The sequence below is a fragment of the Diuraphis noxia genome, unplaced genomic scaffold (assembly GCF_037042655.1).
Source record: "Diuraphis noxia isolate RWA-SAM2 unplaced genomic scaffold, SU_Dnox_SAM2 contig0005, whole genome shotgun sequence".
NCBI lineage: Eukaryota > Metazoa > Arthropoda > Insecta > Hemiptera > Aphididae > Diuraphis > Diuraphis noxia.
The window spans coordinates 21008987-21036440 of NW_028301715.1; the positions used below are offsets into that span (position 1 = coordinate 21008987).

Genomic DNA, 27454 nt, shown 5'->3' on the forward strand with positions numbered 1-27454 from the left:
TGTCAAGTCGAGAACTGGATTGTGGTATATATTTCTTAGAAATACAAAACCAATTTGTTATCTTAGCCGGCTCGTCAACTGGGTGGCTACTAGTTGCGTCCCGCGGTAAAAATTTCTTCCGAATTGCGGCCCCAGTTTTTTTGGGATGCATACGAATTGCGGCTCGAGTTTTTTTGAGTTACATATGAATTGCGTCCCGGAATTTAAAATTAAATTAATTATATGTATGTAATTAATAATTATATTTTATTATATTATAATATGCATGCATTTATGCATTGATTTTCATTCAAATATGCAATCAAAAATGCATGTCAATTAAATTTATTTAGTTTAAAAATGACAAATATATATAATTCATTAAATGAGTAATATGGACAAACAATTTTATTAAATGTATATTTGAAATAATATATAAATAATATATTTAGCTATTTATTTTGTATAAAGTAGGATGTTGCATTTTGAACCTTCACTCATCTAAATAAAAAGTCATGAACAAAAATAAATTAAAATAGTGTGGACCTTATCACACAGTCTTGCCTAAGAATACACGATTTGACTAAGGACAATGGTAATTGATAATATTATATATTTAGGAACAAAAATACAATTTATTGTGATTATATTCACGGATTTTAAACTTTTCTAAGAGTCCAGGGAACTCCGTCGCCCCTTCACCCATACCAACTGGTCCAGTGACGTTATATAGATTACGAGGAATTTCCCTCCGTGCGGGGAAAATTATGTAAAGGAGAAAAAAGGGAGATTTTTATAAGGCGCAAGGGAATATTAGTAATCAACAAGTGACAACTAACATCACTGTCATCCGCCGCAAAAGTCAAACCTTCTTTAAATTTTAAATGCTTTGTCATACGTACCTTAGTCCTTAATCGGCCATGTTTAATTGTTTACACGTACACGATCAGATTCTCGTTCATCAGTCGTGTCAGAGAATTCTGTCGAAATCCACGCGTAAATATCTACCTGCAGGCTGCAATACGTACATTTTCAGTTTTCTTTTAATAACATCTGATCCTAAAATAACAATTCGAAGAACTGACTTTGAAAAATCTCTGACTAAATTATTACCTCCAAAAGTTTTCTATTCGTTGGACGTTGCAAACAAATCGGTACCAGGTAATATATACCCGAATATGCATATAGCGCTATAGTGAAAATGAATCTTTAAGTGATTTCGATTGATTTTTTTTACTTCGTTTATGATACAGATAATTTAGACAAAACAGTGGCGGCTTGAACTTTTTTCCCTCGAATCACGTTTAATATTTTTACACCACCCACCCTAAAATAAAGTTATTGGTTATTACTTATTACTTATTACTGCAGTACATTATCTTCTGAGTATACATTACGGCTATATATTACATTTATTATTTATAATTTAATACTTAAATTACCAACCTGCATAAATGGTCCAGTCTACCTTTTCCAATCATAAGACCCACCCACTCACCCATTAATATTTTTATGAATCACATGATTCAAATATACTCCCTCTGAGCCGCCACTGAGACAAAATAACACTTTTCGATCTATTCGTAAGATTAAATAATTAATAAAAATAATAGATGATGCTATTTATATTTTTAATGTTTATTATATAAGCAGCTGTTAATAGTAAAAAAAAATATAATAATGAGTGTTTTTTTTATTGTACGAGTGCTTGCAGATGTTATGCTTTTTTAGAGCTGTATTGCTATGTCCTCTGTCCTTATCATAGTATTAAAATAATTTGACGTAAGTGTCGCGCGCGGGAAAATTGTCGAGGGGCGGACCGCCGTTGCACATTCGTCGTCCGCGGACGGATGCGATTGGCCCCGACGGGCAACGTTGCGCTCCCGAGACGTTACCGCCGCCGCCGACCGCCGACGTGATCAGTCGCAACGTGTTCGCCGTAACGTTCGTTCGCCCGTTTAGAGTGTGCGTGTGTGCAGGTGTAGACGTCGGTGATAACATTGTAACATTATTAATTAGTCGTTTTCGTTATCACAGCCGCAGACGATATACTGATTCGACATCAGAAGAATAGTCGTTTTGTATTTCATAGTTTTCGCTACAGTTTTTGAAAAAAAAAAGTCGAAGTGTTTAATTTTGTAAAACGCATGGCGAATTTTCACCGCCACACCACCTCTTATTAGCCGCCAAAAATGTCATTGTTTTCGTGGAAAAGATTGATTCGCGGTTGATCCAGTACAAACGTATTACCACATCGCATTGATTTGTCCACATAGTAAATAACCGAAGTGAGCACTTTAATTTCTATAATAATATATTAAATAATTTTAATATAATATGTATATTATACAGAGCGCGTAACAGGTATATTTGATTAATGCTATAACTTTTTTTCTATTCAATATTTTTAAGTTTTTTTTTTAATGATTTCTAGAGCTCTGCGCTATAATTTTTGTATGTTATATTTTATTTTATTTTTTCACTACTGAAATTAAATAATTTAAATTGTATTAAATTTTTTTCTCATAACCCAAGATATAAATAAGTATTTAAAAACAATTTTGGCGTTTAAAACTTTTATTTTGGTTACGTCATCGATTTTTAAGCAATTTTCAAAGTTTGTTAATATTAAAATTTATTTCTTGCTAATCGGTGTTTTGTTATCATTAAAATATAGGCAATTATAATATAAAAAAAAACTAACACAATACCTATTTATTTTTATTGAGTTAAGGGTTTTTAATTTCTAACCATTTTCACATAATATCGTTTTATGTGAGATATATGTATTAAAATATATTACCTATACATTCCTACATCTTATGCAAAAAATTTTTTAGTCATTTTTTAGAATTATAATTTAGTATAAAATATAACTGGTATTTTATTACCTATATCTTTTCCATTATATGTATACTGATTTTTATTTATTTTCTTAATGACAGATTATTTTATTGTTTCATAATTTGAAGTAAATTATTAGTCTACAGTCACGGTACGGTGAAGATAGCAGTTTCATACGATTTTAGAAATCTCGCTAAAACTACCCATTTATAATATGTTCAATATTCGATAATTATACATCAAAAAGTTAAAATATCATTCCGCGTCTGCTTATGAAATTAAAAATATACCTTTTTTTAATTAAATATTCATTAGATTAATTAAATATTTTAATATTATACTAACTATGATAAGAATATAATATTTAAATATAAGGATAGGTAGGTATAGGTACTTCAAACAATATAGGTACAATTAAAAAAAACCTACTTATTAAATTAGTGTATCCAGATAAACTAGATGGATTTTACTAGCTTGTAATCAATATATTATCATGTTATTATCTATTACATTGTTAGGTTTAGATAAATTTTGAATTTTAAACTGATCAAAATAAATTTAATTACAACGGAGTAAAAAACAACTTTAAATAACAAAATTAGTACTTAGGTACTACAATTAAAATTTTTCTAAAATTGTAAAAAGAAACTAATTAGTAATTACCTATTTATCTACCACAGTAATATCTGCGGAAAAAATCACTAATTTTAAATGTATATAATAGTTATAAAATATTATTTAGTTAGGTATTAGTTTTAAAAATTGTATATATATTAAATATATTTGATGAAGCCTAACATACCTATGTAATTACTTTTTTCTTCACTATTATAGTTACCATGTGATAAATTAATATTGTTCACTTCAAAATAAATAAATTTATTAAACACTTATATAATACCTAGGTGCTTTTAAATCTGTCTACTAGCTATGAATGATAAATTATTTTTAGATTTGTCTATAGAGAAATAATTATGATTAATTGTATATCCTATGGCATTATATACATAGGTACACCATCCATGTATAATGTTCAAAATTGATTTGACCTCTTATTCCGTTTTATAATGATTCAATATTTAACATTTTCGACTTTCATTGAATTTATAGTTTAATATCTGATACAGTGGCGTTGAACAAGATATTTAATTGGGAGGTTGTCCCTAATGATCAAATGGGGGGAGGGTCAGAACCGTCGAGGATTATACAGTTTAGTTAATTTACAGTTATATACATTTTACTATTTTAGTAAATAAATGTTTGAATGTTGGCTATTGCATATTATGGTAGTCCCCGATATGCTATAGGTATAAGATTGTTGTGATACGATAGACGAATATAGGGCCCGCTTTATTTTTTAGGTTTTACGATAACAAATAGGTACCAATTAAACTAAACCATTTATTTAATTAACTTCAATATTGTCTTAAAGAAGATATATTAAAATATAGATACGATTGTTTTTATTTTATATTTATATAATAATATTTTTACGTACATTAACTATTTGAAAAAAAACTTAAAAATATGTTATCCTGCAGTAAGCTAAACACATATTAAAATATTTCTAACATTTAAATTACATAGTGCTCATATTGTATTTATATTTAAAAATAATAGCTGATCATAAAAAACAAAAAATATAATGTTTAAGTATTAAACACGTGACTCTCAAATATACTGTAATTTTATGTAAAGGCGATTAAAACTGCGATAATATCAGTTTAACTAATAACACAAATTGTACCTATATTTAAATATATTATTAATTATTATTATAAATATGATAATTAGACATGTATTTAATAAATTATGAATTATGACAAATATATATAAATATAATATATATACACTATAGTATTTATGTACAATTTATTGTTGTATAAAACATATACCTATAGAATTTTAAAAATAATAATTTTTTCATTTATATTTCAGTTAAACTATACTTCCCACTGACATAAACATGACGAATATTGGACGTATCCGGACTGTAGTATTAGGAAGTTCTCGCGTTGGCAAATCCGGTAAGATATTTTAATTTAATCAACTAAATTCATAAAATAAAAAGTTCTATTAAAATAACAAAAATAAAAGTTATTTTTATTATATCAAAATTTGATTGAAGTACAGTTATTAATGGTTTTAGCTAGAGTCGTAGTTACAGCCTCAATAAAGGTTACTAATAAAAACATTAAAATTCTTGTTATACATGTAGGCAGTGGATATGGAGAGGTAGGGTGTTGTAATCCTTCCCGAAAATTTTTCAATGTTTAATGTATAATTTTTGACTATAATAAAAACACAAGATTCAAAACAATTTTATTTTATATTTTTTCTAACCCACTTTACCCCCCCCCCCCAAAAAAAAAAAAAAAAAAAAAAAAACATTCTAGATACATCACTGCATGTAGGTGCAATGTAAATTGTATTTTAATTTAAATAGTTTTATTTTTAATCATAACCCTATTCAATTATTAATTATTTAAGCTGTTGATGGGTCTCTTGCGATAATTATGTATTTAAAAAAAACTATTGTATCAAATACGAATAAGAATAGTCGTTATGATATATACTTACATAAAAAGTATGATAAAATATTATTTTGTATTGTTGTTTATAATACCTATACAAATATGATATACCTAGTATTATAATTTATAGGTAGCTGTATTTTAAATTCACACATAACCACATAGATAGTGTGTAGAAAATTAAGTGCAATAAAGTTAATCGTTAATGCAACTGTGTTACTACTTACAATAATAATAATTATTAAAATATCCAAGTGTGAAATGTATTTCATTATAACTAATAATTACTGCATCACCTGAATAACTAGTTATTAATGTGTACTATATACTTATAAACAATTACTTATAGGCTATATATACCTATATATATATAGTCATATAGAGAGAGAGACTAAGACGTCTAGACTATTGGTTAGAATTCTTACTGCGTGCATGCGTTTATACGTGCCGCCGTGCCGGAGCCTAATATGGAAACAATGACGATACGTAATATTTCAACATATTTTGTGGTAATAAAATGGTAACGATCAACGGTAGTTTGTAATTTTGGTTGAGAAGATCATATTAATAAAAATTGGAATTATATATTGTAAGTTATTAGTTATTACTATTATGGAAGGGTTTTTTATTTTCATCGACAATAACAAAGTCAATCGATCATTGTTATGAAAACTGAAAATCTGCCATAATCGAATGAACCGCGTGACTATAGAAATTAGCATATTGTGTAGAATTTTATTCCCTGGCATTTGTGTGTTTGCAATCAAATTGTATTTACGTCGTACTGCAGCGTAGACATATTATATTATACAGTGAATACTGTATAATGCGAAATGCAATTATTCCATTCCCATCGTCAGAATTAAATTTCACTGCATTTACAGGATAATAACGACGGTATATTGTTTTGAAATTTGCTCCATTTGGGCATCCTTGTCAAACAAGGTGTATTGATAATTATTATCTAAATTTATATACCTATCTTTCCGTAGTAAGTTTCATCAACTTAATAATTATTATAAAATATTGCAAACTGTAAGTAGATAGTCGGTATCGGGTAACCCATACTTTTCTATATGCAACATTAAATTACCTATTGTATGGCATTCTTGAAGTTTCAATGATTTATCTTATTTATCAGTTCATCATATTTGATCCGATCTAAACTTTTGGTGGTAATAAATGCTGTATAATAATATACATTATTATAACAATACTAAATTGTAAAATACATAATACGTAGGTACACTTCAGGTAATATATACGGTTTTTTATGGGTTTCACCATGGTTAAATCTGTAATAACCAATAGTTAGAGGTTATTTTTAAAAACCCGAGAGTTATAAAATTGAACTATTAGGTTTAGGTTATACCTATATGACGTTATAACAATTATATGAATGTCCGAATATCTGACAGATACTTATGTGTGATGCTGTGCCAATTTCATTTTAGACAACGGGCAGATTGCAAACCATAAAAAAGAGAACGAGGTCAATGTTTTTACGTCGTGTTAGTATTTTTGACCTACAGCTTATGCAAAAAAATAAAATAAAATAAATATTGAAGATACGTAAAAATTATTTAAAAAATTATTTTTAATGTTTAGAATATACGTTCCATTCTTTTCCATAGATTAACCTCCTATAAACTATTAGTATTTTTAATTGTTTAATATAATAAAAATTGGGTTAATATTTTTATTTAGTGGAATTCATTAAAATAAAATTATTATAAATCATAATTGAAAAGTTACTCAAGGATATAGAGAGGAAAATTAACAACGTGTAGGTGCTTTCAAATACCTATTTGTAAAAGCATTTTCGATAGAATATTGGATAATTTTAAGTTATAACACATGATTCGGATATGAATATAATGATCATAGATTACCAAGAATTAAGCTGCAATTTGGGACAACCACTATACTTGATTAGTTAAACTGGTTTTAATTCATAAAATATAAATATCAAATTTTAATTAAAAAAATTTTATGGACCATATAAAAATTTTATTTATTACAATCAAATTTAATATTATTAGGTGGTTTACTGGTAACTTTACACGAGTTATTTTTTAAGTGTATCATAAATTTACCATGGGAGTTGTGATTTGTATACTGACTGAAGAAATATCCAATATTTTACTAGACATTTTCATACATATAACTAAATAAACGCACAAATTACAACTGTATTTTTATATTCAAGATTGACCTCCCTGCAGGGTTGTAAATATAGGCTGTGAAAACCGCATGCACATATATGATAGGCACATGAATACATAGCTGGTATATTATGTACTCTAATTAGTCATTACAATATAATATATAGGGAATAGTTATATTAACGTCTAACAGTATAATAGTTTCTATATATAGGGGTATAGACAATGCGCATCTATTAGGTACTTAATCTGTGACCTTAATATTACTATATACTATACATTTATAATATAAACTGGGAAATTATGGAGACAACAACGATTACAAGATTAGATTATATTTTCAATTGGAAGATCTTCGGATTTTAATGGTTCGAATAAAAAATTTAGTTGGTAGTTAATAATTTATTGTAATTATGTTTAATTACTATTAAATTCAATCTCGCCGCTGACAGTAATTAATAATTATATTATAATAAATAATAGTGCTTTCGAAAACCCACGCGGTATCATTATAAACTTGCGATATGGGCAATTATGACGGTGTCTACAAAGTGCACGTGTCATACCTATATCGTTATAAAGGTAGGTAATATTATATATATATATATATACTCGTATGTTAAATTTACTGTCCCAGCATAATATTATCTGCAACGCACGATGAATGCGATGTCAATCAAATCGGCATCGGATGACCGACGCGTGCGAACACAATTACATATAAGTACCTAGCACGCACGCACACACATATATTATGTATTATTGATTCTTATTTAATAATCACCATCATTGTCTGACCACCTACATATAATAATATTATTATTATTTATTACATATGTCAGCCAGCTGCTGATTGGTTGGCAACGAATACTGCGAGTCGCGCGAGGCCGACACGCGTTTCAAACCGTCCGTTGGATGACCGCAGGGATCTATGCTCTTGAAGTGTGCTCGTTCCGCGGTTGTCGTAGCTCGTTGTACCAGCTGCGCCCATTATTATATGTTCGAATTCAATCGCGTCAACTATTGAACTATTTATTAAAACTTTAACCTCACCTCGTCTTTGAGAAGAAAAAAAAGATCCCTTTTTTCACGGGAACATAATAATATTAAATGCATTTGATAGACGCGCGACGTGTTAGTGTATCGCGAGAAACATGTATCGCATGAATTATAATATGCATGGGTATGATTAAATTAGATAGAGTGACTCGAAGAGGCTCTCGAAAAATATGGGTCAAATCATTATACGACGCTCGTATATACCTATAATTACGAGGCGCCTGCTTCAGAACGCTGCCGCGGAGCTGGTCACCGTCGTGCCAAAGAGTTCCGCGATACCGCGTGTTAGATAACCTAATAATTACCGCGTTGATAGGAGGTTGTGGGAACCCGCCCCGCTACACCCGTCTCGTCGTCGTCGTCTTTATACCTTACAATATATATTATGATGTATATCGATAGAAGTATAATATATAATATAGTATGTACTATGTATGTATATATATATATTGTATATATAATAAACTTGTTGTATATTATACAGCACCGGCTGCAGTAAATTGCTAATTCTGACATTGGCAGTGTGACGGCGGCATGGATTTCGAGACGTCCGTCATGCCATTTGCGAAATTTGTTTTGCATAGAGGAAAACGTAGATACAAAATTGTTTTCATAAACCGCGGTATCGCGTGAACGTTTTTCGCGTCTGATGAAAGCATCGCGCGATTAACGCTACAACCATTCGGGTTCGTGGGGAAAATTATTATTTTATATACACAGTCAACTCTCGATAATTCGAAGTTGACGGGACTGTTGAAAAACTTCGAATTATCGAGACTTCGAATTGTTGAGTAGTTCAGAGTAATGATGAGACAGCATAAAAAAATTCTAATTACCTACTGAGTTAAGAAAAAATTTTATAACATTTTTTAAATTTGGTGAATATACTTCGAATTACCGAGCAGATGATACTTCGAATTGTCATGTGTTAATGTCCAGTTTTTCCAAATTTAATTTCGAATTACCAAATGTACTTTAATGTATTGTTTTTATTTGAATTACCAAGGGATTTTTGAGGAACCAAGCATTTACTTTGAATTACTAAAGGTTTCGAATTATTGAAGGTTTGAATTATCGAGAGTCAACTAATACTATATATTGAGATGTTATCAGCATTGTCACTTGATTAAAGACGATGTCAATGTAAATTTGCGTAGGTAGTTTATTCATCAACTATTAACCTACTTTTAATCATTTCTAAGTATCTGTCAAATATGATGTAATGGGTTCAATCTCGTAGCTGTATAGAGTTCAAGCTGGGAATAGAGTTACTCTAGGGAGGAGGAAAGCCTTATAACATTACTATAGTTTTTTTTTTATTGAAATTTTCATCTGTGATGTAATAAAATTAATACGCTCGAGTTCACGACACACTTGCCACGTTCTTCGTCAATTATTTCGTAGCGTAACATATATTATAACTTATTAGTATGCATTTTCTAAATAGTAGTATTATATAGAGTTGAATAATAAAATGATAAATATATATGTTTTTATATTACGATCACTTCATAATTTCATATAGGTACAATAGTATTATTATTATTATATACGTTTGCGCGTGTTCTGAATAATTTATTATAAAACCATAATATTATATTATATTTTATGCATGTAATACTATTACAGCTAGGTACTATTCGATTACTATGTCATTCAAACTACGAGCGTGTGTGATCAAAACCGATTGTATTTTGATATTAAGAAAAGTGTGTGTGTGTGAATGTGACGCCCATGCGTGAAACCGTGAAAGGAAATACGAATCAGTATGATGTATAGGTACGATTCTATGACGATATCGCGGTTAGAATAATTTTCCCATCAACGTACCTATATAACGAAGATATGTAATATGTATACAGATTAATTCGATAGCTGGAAATTTAAAATAATGAATTTCATATTGTATTCGTTCGGTGTTATTAATTTTTTTTATGCATCGGTTTTATTATTTTTTACTATAAAAAAAAAATATATATATTTATTTATACAATATATCCCTAAAAGAAAGTTATTGTGTAGTAGTTATATCGAAAAATGTATTTAAAAATTATAAGCTTTTTCCAAAACATATAAATTATATTATATTTTATCTATATGCGGCTATACTAGCTACTATAATTAAATTACTATATCGAACAATCGTACGCACTGAGGTATGCGAATTTAAAATAACTGAATACCACGTCTTTAAGGTATTATTATTATTAAATTGTCGAGAATCGTGTACTTTTGAATAAGGTGTACCTCAACATATTGTTACAGTAATGACCCTATTAATAATAATTATCTACCGGTCGAATAATTACGGTGATTTTTGTGTTTTTTATTGATGTATTATAATATCATATACGAATATATAATTATTTATCGTGTAGGTAAGTTTGCGTTCATCAATAGGCATCATACTTGTATACTTGTATAACTTTTTATACAAGTATGATACCTATTTAATTTTTATATAGCACGTAAACAATTTCCGTTCAGAATATATTATAAATGTATAGTGGTGGTATGCGGTATAGGTATTCTTGTATTTTCAAATTGAGTGTTTCGTACACACCGTTTGGCACCTAAGCCAGTATTAAGTATAAATATACACAATTCTCGTCGCACAAACTGGTGGGGTAAAGCAAACAATATATATTATATAAAATATCGTTTGCGTAGGTATGTATACTTATTGCTCAACAAACCGAAAAAAGGATGTTGACATTTTATCTCGTCGCGAGTGCAGGAATTTACCTATACGTGTGGGCAGTCGCAATAGCACACTGATTTTATTCGTTTTTTTTTTCGGTGTCTGGCGTTTGAATTGAGGACACAATATGTATATATAGGTACATATGCACAATGCACAGCGCATTAGCGCCTTATACTAAAATAATATGTTATAATATTAAGATAAAATGTGTAAAATGTATACATGTCATATATATCATATCATATTCATATACATAAATATATATATTATCGACTTTTCGTACTTATATCAGGTATATTAATAATATATTATACGATTCATAAAAATGTGATCAACCCATCCTTTAATTTGGGGGGACTGGTCAGACTTGAGAGGGGTAAACATCCCACACCCCCCCCCCCCCTTCTCTGGAAAATCCCTTATTTTATATGGCTCCGTGTTGATAAATATATTATAACTCGTGATGTAGTATCCCACGCCCGCTTATACTGCACGTATACTTCGAATTGCGGTGAATGTTATATATAAATATATTATTAATAAACGGCCGCTTTAATTATGAGTTGGTACTTGGATCGAATGAAGCGTTATCATAATATTTAATATTATATACGTGTGTAATATATTATGAGTGTACGGTTACCATAGGTAGATATCTAGCTATATATTATAACATATTGTGCGTGTGCACAAATCTAAAATGTGCGAAATGACGCGTCGCACGCTTGCAACCGGCTTCCGGCGGCAATATCTATATGTGGTATCAAATATGTAATGTAAAGAATAATAATAATAATATGAAAGAGAAGCGACGGCGACAGAGTGGGGAACCGGCTGCAGTAGCTGCGGCTTTACAGCGATCGCCTATAGGGTCTAAACGTCACCTGAAGCCGCGATTTGCATATGGCACGAATAAAAATAATAATAATAATCCAGTCATTAGCCACGCCACCGTACGCTGGTATAACGATAAATGATCATAATAATAAAAATAATAATGATAATAATAATAGTAATAATAATCGATTGTTGCAAAACCGCATACACTCGAGTGAGAGAAGATGATAATCGCCCGAGAGTTCTGTTTTTTTATATATCTCTGCCGCTGTAATAGCCTAGGTAGGTACTCGGCGAAAGATAAAAATCGACCGATTTCCTATTTCGTACGTCCTCGGTCAGTCCCGTTTTTCGCTGTTGACGAACGGCAAGGACCGGTTTGCTGATTTTTTATTTTTATTTTTTTCGAATGTATAAATGTGTATATTAATAGTATACATATTTATGTATAACTCATTGATTTCTCACGCATATGACTTGACTGTGTACATTTTGACGAAGTTATATTACATAATAAAATTACGATTTAGGGTAAAAATCACCGAACGCATAAGTCACTTAAATTATATCATGTTTACACAAACTCATATTCATTTATATACTATAAATTTTTTTGAATTTTTTTTTCCTATATTATTATTGACGTGCGATCGTCGCCTGCGATATGTTGTGGGAGATATATTGATGTAATTAAGTAATTATTTTTTCAAAACGTTTATTATTTGAAAGTTTCTGCTTCCTTTATAATTATAATTTCTTGCGGTTTTATCCAACCTATATTCGTTTATATAAATCTCCAGACACGTAAAGCCGATTTAAAATTATTCATATATAATATCTTAAATGTGTACATAAATAGTGTCGATACAGCATTATTAACATTTTTTATCAGCACCTATATATGCAATAGATTAGTTTAACTATTCCAGTAGATACTACATTTTCTTCAATTCGTTTACATTCCTAAACACTATTGTGATTTTTCTTATTCATTTCACTATAAATTATTAAAATAATTCGTTAGAAATTAGGATGACTTAAATGTATATAGGTTAATAATTTATAATAACATCTGCTTTGTATACCTTGGAATGCTGAGAAATATATGTTAATTTCGTGGAATTCAATAGCACAAAATTTACTTAATTAAATTTTAATATCGTGTATATATATATATATAAATTATGCATACATATATTATGTATAAATTATAAATTAAACATTTTATAATTACAAAATTAAGCAAAAATAATATTTTTAACAAATGTGAACTATCTATTTGTATATTCTTAAAAATTTAAATTTGAATAAATAAATGTCAGTATTCCCCTTTTACAAACACTTTAAATAGATGAAATATAGAAACAGCACTAGAATGTATTATAATTTATAAAACATTTAGGCATGTACATTATTGTGCATGTATTTTATAGGTATACTTATGAGTAATACTAGGTATATAATATATTATGTTATTATTATATGTAATACTTTTATTTAATACATCTAGTGTTGATTAGTTACGTGATTAGTCTCTAGTGATTTGAATGTCGGTTATAGATAGTTTGTCAATATTATTCCTTTGAAGTCAATTACTTTGTATAAATAAGTGAATGTTAATAATTTATTAATTAAAAATATTATAATACGACATTATTATACTAATATTCCACACTTCACACATATGTTATGTAACAAGGCTTTGATGGTCTATATTTATGCCATAAATTAATTCATTATTACCTGAACATCAACACTATATAATTAATTCTCGAAATTATATAATTGATGGTATTATTGTCACTTATGATTACTCCAGGTGGACTCATTACATTTAGTGCTTCTGTACAGGCCATAATTAATGTTTAAACTGAAAATTATAATGAAATTCAAAGGAGGAACTGCTCTTTATTGTATAATATAGTATGCCATTTGATCAAAATGATTTCACCTTGTGGTATTAGTATATCAGGGATCGGCCACTTTTTTTATGTTAGCAGCCAAAAAATAAATATATTTATATTATATATTACAGCCCACAGGCCACAATATTTGAATACAGGTACCTTAATTTATTTTAAACAAAAATTCATAGTCATATCAAATTTAGTTTCTATACTGTAGATGAATGTACTCGTACTTCTCACAATGTTATTGTTTTTATACAATCTTTGATCGCAGTTATAGCTAAGATACCGTATGGAAAAAAATGTGGTTAAAATAACCATTTAATTGGTTATTCGACTCCAAAATTTTGGTGTGGTATAGTGACAGGCACACATCTTAGGTAAAGTTACTATATGAATTCGGTTGATGCAGTATGGTTATTTTAATTATGTAATATAGGTAGGTAGTTGCATTAGCTATAACTAAAATTTTTACTATAATTAAATTGAAATGTAATAAATATCATACTATTAAGTCATTTACTATAGAATATGAGTAATTTTACTTAAATTGTTATTTAAACTAGCTAAAGAATAATGGATATGCTTATCCGAACTTACACTGAAATACTTAAAGTTAAAATGTTGCCTTTGAATCTAATTTAAATATCACTCACTTTACTAATATATTATTTACTATACATCTTAACATCGATGATAAATACTATAAAATAATGTTTTTATGATCAGAGTAGACAGTGAATTACTATCTATACATATAATTAAGTTTGTGTTTTTTTTAGGTAGGTACACTATTAAATTTTCATGTGACACTTATGTAAAAACCGCAGGTTTTGAATTATTAAATTAATTAATAGTCACATGTTAATTACTACTTTAATATGTTTTAATTTTAATATTTGAGTACTTAATACCTTAAATATCGTATATAATTTAAAATTCGATCAAAACCTATTTTAAAATGTTTTTTGACTGAATATTTTACTATTCTTTAATATATATTATTAATATCATACTATTTTTTTTTTTATTCAAGTACAAAACTACTAATATCTTTTACGACAAAAACATTGGTATGCACCATAATTTTTCTGAAATTAAGTTGAAATAATAACAGTAAATAGTTGTTGTAAATAAATTTAACAATCTGAATTTATTAGAAATTATTTACATACATATATTACATTATATTATAACTTTATAAAACAAACGATACATAATATTATTTTATAGAATTTCAAAAAGTAATAGTATTGTCTATTTTTAGCTATATATTCAGGGTGCCCACAGAGATCTGACATTCTGACAAATGAAATAACTTTTGTTCTAATCAATATTTTTAAAAAATTTCTTTTAAATATAATCCATAGACACTTGCGCTACATGTTTAGAATACATTTTTTATTTTTTAATACTGAAAATAAAAAACTTAAAAATTGATAAATTTTTTTTAGAAATATTGATATAGCCAATTTGTAAATTTGATAAAATAGGTATATTCACTTGTTTAAATTTTTTTTTAAATAATAGAATAGCGCGGTCTACGCAAAGACCTACAGTTGTCGGATATCACTCGTCTCGATATGAGATGATGATGTGAAATAATATTAAATATTATTTTTAATGCGATGATACCTACATAATAAAGCGTTTTCGAGTGGAGGTTGGGATTAAGCCACGCTGCTCGTTAACTGATATTTCATCAACATTTCTTAATAATTATCGGTACCCATTGTCTTAGAGGACCTATACCTAAGAAATAAAAAAAGATAATTATATCAATAAAATAATAATATATATTCCTCATTAGCATCTAACATTTGGTAATACAACTGAATAGTGGGGAGTTGTAGAAGTGAAAAACTGCTGTTGAGCAAAATCCCTGTATTATTGTGTCTGCAGAAAAGTGAACACGATCTGAAAACGTAAACAATAAATATTTTATTATCTGTTAATAAAACAATGGGATACTGCGAAATTTTAAAGGACGAGGAGTAAACAATCACGCAACCGTAGAATAGACTAAGTACAAAATAAAATAAAAATTATTCATTGTGTTATACTTAAAAGTAAATAAAAAAAAATATATATATATATGTATATATGTATACAAATTATGCTAACCTGACCTCTTGTATTTATAGACATCGTATATACAACTATTCATTATTGTTTCCAGTGTTATAATATTTACATACTATTTATATAATATTTAAACACAAAAATTATATGTAAATCGAAATGTTTGTTATGCAGCAAACCATATAGTCCACAATTATTGCTTATATTAAAATAATTATAGTAACAGTTTTAATATGAAATATATAATTTTAATATAATAGGTATAAGTAATTTTTATGTTCTGTGCTAAATAATTGTCTATATATCAGGTATATTATAAATGTCTTATTGCTTCTTAATTTTGTTCAGAAATCAGTCCAACATAATATTATACTATTAGCTATTTAGAAATTCTATCACGTATTCTTCACTTATGTTATTTTTCTCCAATATAGATATTTAGATACTCAGCGACTGAAGATGAAATCGCTCTGTATATGAAGTTTATTTCACAGCATAAATATTCCTATGTAAACAAAATAATAACCTGACAAAATTCTCATTAAAAAATTATTTTATTGTCTCAAATTTATTTTATAGCAACTACCTATAGAATGCATATATTATACTTTTTTTAAACTTAATAAAAGTTGAAATTAATAAATATTTACTCGTCAAATAATTTTAACACGTAAATGTATAATTTTAAATATGCTGAACCATATGTTTTTGGCATCATATGCTTGAAATATATCAATAATATATCTTTTTTTGTTGGTTTTTTAAGTTTGTAGTATAAATTATTATTTTTATTTAAATTTGCCAAGTAATTAATATTGCAGTTGTATAGATTTTACTCAAACAATACACGTAATATGTACATACAACATCGAAGAAAGTAATGATTAATATATTTTTAAATATTTATCGTATAATATTACACGCGTCATATTTATTTTATTAAATGTAAATTAATAACGTAACAATTTAATAGTCATATACTTTTAACATTTAATTCTAGATCGATGTTTTAAATTATTATAAGCATATTATGGTTCCTATATAATCGATTATTTTTAATAAGGTTGTATACTTACGATGATATTGTGATTTTTATGAACGCGTCAGAGTAAAACAAGGTAAATAGTTTTGAGAAACTTCATAAAACATAGGCTAGTTCGTATAATATGGATTTTTATAAGCCTATTATAAAATAAGCTCTTACATAGCAGGTATATAAGCCCAGTACAAGGATTAAGTAAACATTATAATATATATAATCTATTAAACTAAACATTTTTATAGTTGATGGATCACTTTGTAAACTGTACTATCATTAAGTATTTATATAATATAGTATATTATTGTAATATTATTTATCGCTTACCTATGTTTAATTTTGCATGGTTTATGAAAGTTTATTTAGATCAAGTCGTTGCTTTCAGTCAATGGCGCTTATTACTTACCTATATAATAGCGTCGTCTCTATTTTTTTTTTAACGAATCCAATAACGGTCTTGAGTTTCAACTCTCGACATAAATTACCATCGAAGTAAATGTCCATACCTATATAATCAACCAATAGCCCCATTGGGTATTATCAAGCTTAAAATGACATTTTATGAAGAATAAAGAAATCTTACCTCTGACGTCTGGACAATAATGGTTTATGTATATATTCAACATCTATACATATATGTATGTATATTATATTAAAAATATCCATTGGAATATTATATATTATTTTGTAATGTAGGTATCTACTGATTTTTCATTTGTACCTAACACTTGTCCGTATGGTCTTTCTTATTCTATGAAATTTCAAAACAACATACTTATCATTAGGTGCGAGAAGTATAAAAAAAAGAAAATTATTTTACTTTTACCATTACATTATTATAGTTGATATTCAATTATCTGTCAAATACACTTTTGATAAACAACTATTATAGCCTGACAGTATAATAATAATAATATTATAATATAATATATAGAAAGTGATATCTTTTTTTCTACCAGTATTCACACTGCAATATAGTATTTTTTCCGACCCAGACCTTTTAGATCCTTGACCCGTTTAGTTCTCAGCCAACTATATAGATGTGGGTGATATTGTGTTTGAAGGGAGACTAGGAAATAATATGTATATATAATATATTTATACAACATATATGTATAGCCTCCCTTAGGCGAAAGGTGATATTTGGATGTAATAATAAAGGATGACCGAGTTTATGAAAACTTTTGAAGATTATGAAAATCTAGGATGCATAATACAATATAGTACAAGGTCAGTAACTGAAATGACCTGGTTTTTGTTCAGCGTATGACTTAACATTAAGCATTTAGTAGGTAGTACTACCACCACAAATAATTAAGCTATAATTATAAATTCATATGTCTGCAGGTTGCCAGCTTTTTATAATATTTTAACACCATATTATTCATTTCGGGGTTTATTTTTATTTTTTGTTTAATTTCTTACAACTATTTTAATTGTTTTTATACTGTCTTATATTACTTTACAACAATATAAGTGTTTATACCTTATTACAGTGCCTAAAATTTCTCAAATTTTGCAATGCACTATACTACAATACAACTAAAAGTAGGTATATTACATTACAATAAATTAAAATTAAATGCACGTTTTTACATATTTTTTAATATTGTCGTTAAATTCCAAATTTCGTTTATAAGTTTTAAATGTTTTTTAAATTAAACATTATTATTTCCTTCAATAACAACAATCGGTCAATATTTCTAGGTATGGTCGAAATGTATGACTTCGAGTAATAGTTCAAGTAAAAAAATATTAATTTGAACTATAAAAATGTATTTCTTGGTTTACTAAACATTAATTAATCGACATTTAATAGAATAAATGCAACGAAAGGTACACAAAATACCTTTTTGAAAAAGGGTATCAATCATATTATATAAGTACTAATTACCTTCTTATATTTATTATTTATATTCTAATATTATATATATATATATACAAGGAAACTTGTTGGGATTTTCAAATCTTTCCCTGTTATAAATAAATTCAAATAAGTGGTTGACCTTTTTAATTGATAAAAACGTCTTTATAATTCATTTGTTTTTTTAAAGGCAATAGTCGTCTATCGATTACAAATTTAAAAACCAGAATGTACACAATATTATATGTACCCAACAATTTGATTCATTAATCAAATTTTCATTTACGTCAATCAAATTATTTTACTGATATTTGTTTAAAAAAACATTCATGCAATTCGTGTTTTGTTTATTATTTCTTTAACAATGATATTTGTATAAACCTATATGTGGCTATGTTCACAATTAGTAAATTTGATACAAAATATTATATTATAGAAGTAATTTATAAGTGTGCATTATTGTTGACATGTTTAACGTATGACTTTACATATACAAGAGTAGTATTATAAATGTCGTCTTGTAATATTCAATGCTGTAAGACGCATAGTATGAAATTAAGTTGAATTTATAAAACAAAATATTCATTTATAATATGTAGATATAAATAACGCGCACTCATATTTTAAATTAATTAATTAAAAATAAGTATACATATGGGAACGATCCCAAACTGGTTTTATTTTTGTCTTTTATTCGAATGAAAAATAACAAATTAACGAAAATTATTAAATACCTACCAAAGTAACGACTACTGTAATTTGTGAAACTTAATAAATAACTAAATTATAATAAAATATATTATATTTTGCTGTTTTAATTAATATTATTTTAAAACAAGAACTAGAGTATTTTCTCGAAATATTAAGAAGTGGTTAGGTGGTCAGTGGTCACTACTCTCTCGGTTTATCTGGACAGCATTATATAGTTGTTTTCAATAATTCACCGTGTAACCATGATAATATAATATGTACTCATCATCACCTATACAGTATATACAGTATACTACACTATACATATACCTATTATAATCGTATCGAAGTTTCACATTTGACTTGAACATACGTTATACGTCATACAATTTAGCTTGTAATGAAAACTAGATATTAATTTGAAACAAAAATGTCGTTTCGCTAATTTCTGTATTTATTTTTGTGAATGTATAACAAGACGTATAATAAGTTAAACCTATTGTGCGCGGCGTCGTTCGAATTTATGATATATTTTTAACAATTTGTTGGTACAATAATTTATATTATCTAACCAGTGATGGTGGCCTGGGAACAGATTACTTGGTCGGCTAAATAAAAAAGGGCCCCTCTATTTAGGTACAATTAGGGAACTGGGGAAGGAAGCATTAAACATATTTTTCCGAGAAATTGTAAGAGGGCCCAGTCGGCGATCGCCTTCTCGACGATATGCAGGCCAGGCCACCTCTGTATCTAACGATTAATGCTTAGTGCATTATTATGGAGGATGGGTAACTATTATAGCTAATATAGCAGCATAATCATAAATAATAATAATTTGTTAAATGAAAAAAAATCATATTTTTTTTCTCTTACAACATTCGATCGCAGTACAAAAGTATCGAAATACGAAAACTGATTCAATTGCAACGTGCACACAGACAAACTGTAAAAAAATTGTTGAATGAAAATTTCTACTCGCATTATTATTATTATTCATATAGTATACACAACGTCATCGCCGTACAGGTATGCCGTACCTATACAAATACACGTTAAACATTAATAGGTAATCATTTTATTGGATTGTCGTTTTAATAAATATATAGAAGGTTGTGGTGACTGATGCGACCCGGCAAACCGCAAGCATATTGTGTTCAATGTCAGATCCCGCCGTAGATATAATGTCAACGCAACAATATATAATATGTTTTAATTTTTTTTTTTTATCACACATTAATACTTTATTATTACATTATTATTGAGGCACATACGCTTGTGCGTATTTACTGTTTGTACAGCTCAATTTTTTCCGCTCTATACATGGTGAAAATCTATGAGTGTTTGAAAACAACCATATATATATATATATAGCCTATAGTAACAGGCTAATACACTTAAAAATTCCAAAAATCAGAATTTGAATATACATAATATGTATATTACATGCATAATTTAATACAAAAATTGTAAGACCCGTGAGTGTTCACAAAAAATCACCATGCAGTATACGCGCCCCTCTAGAGCAGTGTTTCTCAATCCGGGAGTCGCCAACTGATTATTTAGGTTCGCGCGTATGATTTAAATATTCAATCACAAAAAATATATTAAAATTAATTTATATTTTTGTGAGTATATAAAAAAAATATATGTTGGGGGTCACTAAAAAACTGCAATTCAAAAAGGATATCGCAGTATCGCCACAGTAAAAAAGTTGAGAAACACGCTCTAAGTATCCTGAGCACGGTATCCTTCATGTTAATTTTCGGTGTTCAAATTGTTTGAAAACATTGCACAATACAGCTAAACGATGACGGGTTTCCATGTGTCTTTGGTGCTGTTCAAGTTATACTAAAATAAGCTTTCCAGCGTCACCGAATCGAAATCGATTCATCCGGGTCCTTGGATAGGTTAACCTAACCTTTTGTTCGTGTGTCGATGAACTGTGCTAGTCGTAACTAATTATTTGAATCTTGTTTTTACTACTGCGTGATTTAAAAATACATTAAACCATTAATTGTATACTCGTAATAGGTATAAATTATAATACAGATATAATAGTATTTATATTAATTACTTCGTGTATTGATTTAATCTAAATCAATTAAAGTAATTTAGATAAATAAATATGCTGACATATTTTAATTTAAATAACAGTTGTATCTTAAGATTGAATACCATTGGTAATTAATATGAAGCCATAAATGAAAAATTATGGCTTGTTTTACGTATAGATATATTATATTATTATGTATTTAATATTTATGTTTATTAATGGACACACAATAACTGGTCTATAGAGTAGTAAAACAAACTACTCAGTTGTAACTAAATATATCATAGGAAATGCACAAACATACAAATAAGGAAATGAGTATTGATAATTATTATTCAAAAACAAATTCACACACTTTATTTGATTGGAAATAATAGCAGTAAACAATCAAGTCATTATACTCATAAATTATCATTGTTCAAAAACTTGAATCATAATTTTCTCAATTATCGATATTTACTGTAGGTAGAAAGATGCTATATTATTATTATAGTTGTTCATAAATGAATATAATACCTAGTCTACAATACATTATTATAAATTATCACTATATTTTGTAATACTACTAGTAGCAGTATATAACAGTAAAATAGTAAATTGTAAAGTATTTGTTTTGATTTATTACGACATTATTTAAATATGTTGAACTCGATGAGTTAACTAATTAATATTTATTTTGTTACAGCTGTTACGGTTCGATACCTGACAAAGAGATACATCGGAGAATATAGTTCAAACACAGGTAAAATTTAATTACATCTATATTGACATATAATGTGATATTATATTATAAGCGGAGAGGAAATTAGTTTTGGATATAATTGGGTACTGGCCACTGGATAAGGCATCTTTAATATATCGTAATGATGAGTGATGACTATATTATTCTAACAAGATATATCTATTATTATGTATAATGCATATATTATACTATTTAATGTATTATTGTTTATAACTTCAAGTGAATAATGAAATTCTCAACATTCTTGTTGTCGTTTCTGATTATTATGTTAGATATATAATATTATAATGAAACGGTTGACTTCAATACGTTTTAAGACAATAATCGATATATTAGATAACAGGTGACGGAAATCCATTATGTTCGACACCATATACCTAGTTGATTTTATGATCATTAAACTAAAACTTCTCTGATTAAAAAAAAGTTTACACCATAGAAACTACTAGATTTATAGATATGCGTTAACGAGTTATTTACCTTTTATATAGCTTACGTCTACCATCCACGCATTTCTTCGAAAATTCAAAAATAAATAGGCACTTCTGCGCAGTGACCGCAGTACCCATCTTATATAGTTGTCAGTGGATAATTTTATTCAAAATCAAATAGGTTTAAACCTAAAATAATTATTTTTACTTCTTGATGCCAACGCACTAATTATTTGGGTTTCGACAGTTTTATCTCTGAGTTTTACTGTTATATTTGTATGCACAAGAACCGAGAATTAATATAATATAACTGGTCTGCAGTACAGCTAGGGTTGTCGTACACAATAGTCGTATATGCATATGCATTTATATATACGACACGGGGTCGTAAAAAGTCGGCGTTGTAAAATCGCTTAAATCCTCACTCTCCTGATTATGCGCGCCTACGCGGTTAGAAGATATTTTTCCTTCCTCTTCTGTAGCAAATGCACCGGGCGGCGGGCATACAGATATTCAAATATTATTATTATTAATATTATTATTATGTTTATGACACCTCTCGATCTTGATATTCCTTTTACATAATTACTAAATTACCCTACATACTCATTCTACCGAACACCCTGCGGATAAATTATTACCATCATTATTATGCATATATACGGAGCGTTTCAAACGTCTACTTCGATATCACTTTTCAAAAACAATGAGCGGTCGCGCGTATTCGTATACCGTACACTGTTGTGTACCTATATGTAGCATACTCATAGAATACACGTATTGGATTTCTCGACGCAAGCAAAGCCAGCGGCTATCACGCCCGCGTGCTCGCGATTCCTCATAAGCAGTCATAACATACACACATATTATTCATATACACGACGTATATACATACATGATTTATAAAAATATTTTTCACTGCAGCACAATAATATTACGCTTTTGAATGGGTGTCCACGCGAACACATTCAATGTATATAATAATATATGTATAAATTATACATATATAGCTAGCTAGGTATCTACATACGGTAGATCTAGTTCATTATTGTGATCAAGATTGATTTTTTTTCTCTATTCGATTTGCATCGTGTCGAACTTTTATTCAGTAGGTATATTATTGCTACACATATTAGGTATACACAATTTATACCCGAGTCGTGGACACACCGTTTTAAAAAGCAATAAATATTATATATTTTTATACACAGTGGTATAGCTATACTAGTTCTTTTTTCATAGAATTTAAATGTATTTTTGAGGTTGTTTTTGGAAACGCCTACTCCTCTTCCTTTAGACCTTCATCGTCTGTACTCTGTCGTTATGTGATGTTAACTATTGAGACGTATTTATCACTAATAATAATATATTAACATAACGAACTACTATTAACACAAATCTCAATATCCTAGACTAAAAACCCTGCACCCAATGTTGGGTGAAAAACTTTAAAATTCTAAAATGTGTCACTAATTCAATATGATTAAATAGTAACAATATAGCTCGCAAAGATTTTTTTATTTTTCGTATTTATATGGATCTTTACTGTACACATCTATGTGTAAACAATATCTAAAATATATATTTTATTAATATAAAATCTAACAATTAACAATGGAGTTTGATTAATTTCACATTTCACTACTTTCTAGGTATTACTATTTTTTTTTCATACTATTTTTTCTTTTTTCTTGCAAATAAACAAATATGTATGTTAAAGTTATAATTCTTTACTATTATCAAATCCAATTAGCGCATATTTATTGAATTATATGAATTTTTATCAAATCTTAGATTTAATATATACTTTGTAACCTTCAATCATCGGTTTAAATGGTTAAATTATATAGTTTTCTTGCCCAACGTCGACTCAGGATACCATCATTATGACTTGGCCGCGAGGGAACGCATACTCCATATAGGATAAATTAGATGAAATCAGTATCCGCGTCGGGTTTCGATCGTTATCCTTTCTATAGTATACTTACTAGTTACTTTATATTACGCGTATTGTTCACTATATCCGATGTGCATGATCAGGTTCAGGTACCTATGTAAACATTTATAAATACATAATAATATATTACAGATAAGAGCATGCCCGTCGAATGTAGGTCGATTATAACTTGTACAAAAAGGAAAAAATATCTCCGCGAGTTCAATGCCGAACTCGTTAGTTGACGTCGCCACCGTGTGACGATGATGCCTCGGCAGCATATGACGTATACCGTACGTATTATATAACACGAAAACGCTATAATATTGTATAATATCATAATACAATACTATGTATGAAGATGACCGTCAAAATGGAAGAGTTAACGTCATAATACTTGCAGTAGTGCAGCGTATTAAACGTGAATAATGTATTGGATATAAATGTGTATTATTATTTATTATGATAATATACTATATAACGCGCGTGCATCGGACTTTGATGAAGAACTCCGATCGGTGGATTGACACACACTACAACGAGCCGCTAACGTATAAACACTAGCGATAGGACGTGTTGGCCACGGTCGACAAGACGCGTTATGTACTCAAGTCAGGTCCACGTTCGTACCCTTCGCCGTTTAAACCGTCATCTTTATTACGTACATATAATATAATAATATGTAGAAATGTAGAATGACAGCGGAGGTAGAGAACGATATAAATGTTTATAAATATAACTAATATAGTATATTATAAAGGTAACACGCATGACCGTTGCAATATAATATTGTATTATTATGATATATGTATAAATTGGTATGATAGAAATTATATTTAAACGCGCCGCGAGCGATTGAATTTATTGATTTATTATTATTATTGAATAATTCTATCGACAACTTATGGCCATCGAGTTTTAAATCACACGACTTTATTCATAACGCCATTTAAATTAATAATAATGTATATTTACAATATGTAGGTACATATACAATTAATTAACAAAACCAACTAGTGATTGAATAGAGCAGTTTTTTTTTAATCTTCAAATCAGTCATCTCCTCTACTGAATATTTATTTGTTAATAACTTTTCAAGATTTCGGGAGACTTTTTTGAATATATCTCAACATACGTTTCAAGTTTATTTGTTTGTATCTGTATTTTAGCGTTTCCCATCTCTCCTAATTGCACCACTGTATTTAGTATGTGGATTAATGGCGGATTATATTATTATTGTATACAATTCACGCGCGCGGCAGTACTTAAATCATAAAAACACGTGTTACTGTACCGATACGGCGGTGGCGGCATATTTTAGTACTTGCACTACACACCTGCCACCTGTTGCTATACTACAGCCGTGCGTTTATGTATACTTTCGGACATTTATTGTTTATAATAATAATAAAGTCTGCAGTTGGAGAAGCGATTTCCTAGTAACTATATTATAATGCTATATATTATATAATGTATATTCTGTTTGTTAAGCTCTAAAATTTAGTGGTTCTATTATCCAATATGACTTATGTCAAAATAATAATAATATACGTGCTCAAGCAGTTCATCAGCGTTTAAATTATTATGACAAAAAAAATATCATGTTTTAATAGTTGACTAGGTATACATATAATTATATTATATTCCCTATTCTTGCGTGGTCCATTATAATAATATGCCACCGTTAACTATACCGACCCACGTCCCCGATACCCCATCCCCGTCCCCGTCCCATCTATCTATAATATTATTATTCAATCTGTAGTATATTATTTAATATATCGTTCGACCGTTGTAAATATCGCGTGTGTTCTGTTCTCCGTAGTGTAGTTATTACAATATAATATTACCGGTGGCAATCTCGTGCCACAGCCGCCGCGGGTAATTCGGTATAAACGAGCAATCAAAAAAAAAAAAAAGGCTCGACCTCGCCCCATTATATATTTTCTATAAGAATCTCGTCCTTATATTAAGATGACGATATTCCTATAGTTAATAAAGATATTTAGAACACCCGCTAAGTAAATATGTATACTATTATTATTATTACTATTAGGTATTATTATCACTATATTTTCAATTAATCAACCATTGATTATTATTTTTTATTTTAATAATAAATAATAATAAATGAACAATGATTAATAATGCTTGGTGTAATCGAATTTATCCGTTATATATTATAGACTTACAGTTGCTGGTAGACATTATTGATGTCCGCCTAGGGGACAAGGGGGTTGAACTCGTACCCGTAAGAACTTAAAATATTGCCCCTTCCAAAGTATCAATTAAATCCAATTTTCCACTAGAAACCACCTTGAGAAAGTTGAAAATTGAACTGAAATTGAAGACTGTGAATAAATGTAAGACTTTACATAAATGTAAAACCAATACAACCAATGGAATCGCTCAGAAAGTCAGAAAACAAAAATATTTCCATACAATTTAGTCTGACAAATAAATAATGTTGATAAATTTGCTTTAAGACATTTAAATATGGAAAAATTTCTATGCGTACATGGATAATATCCTACATTTAAATTCGATAATCTATCACTCGAATATTATTATTTATTAATTATTAGTAA

General features: G+C 28.4%; 1 protein-coding gene across 1 annotated transcript in view; it reads left to right on the plus strand.

Moving 5' to 3' along the window:
* The first annotated feature begins 1886 nt into the window (after window positions 1–1886).
* LOC107162017 (ras-related and estrogen-regulated growth inhibitor-like) overlaps window positions 1887–27454 on the plus strand; it is a 103951-nt gene continuing 78383 nt past the window's right edge. The window contains exons 1-3 of the mRNA XM_089228036.1: window positions 1887–2267; window positions 4762–4850; window positions 22443–22499. Coding sequence (XP_089084162.1) covers window positions 4790–4850; window positions 22443–22499 — 118 coding nt within the window. The 5' untranslated portion in view covers window positions 1887–2267; window positions 4762–4789. The remainder of the gene's footprint in view (window positions 2268–4761; window positions 4851–22442; window positions 22500–27454) is intronic.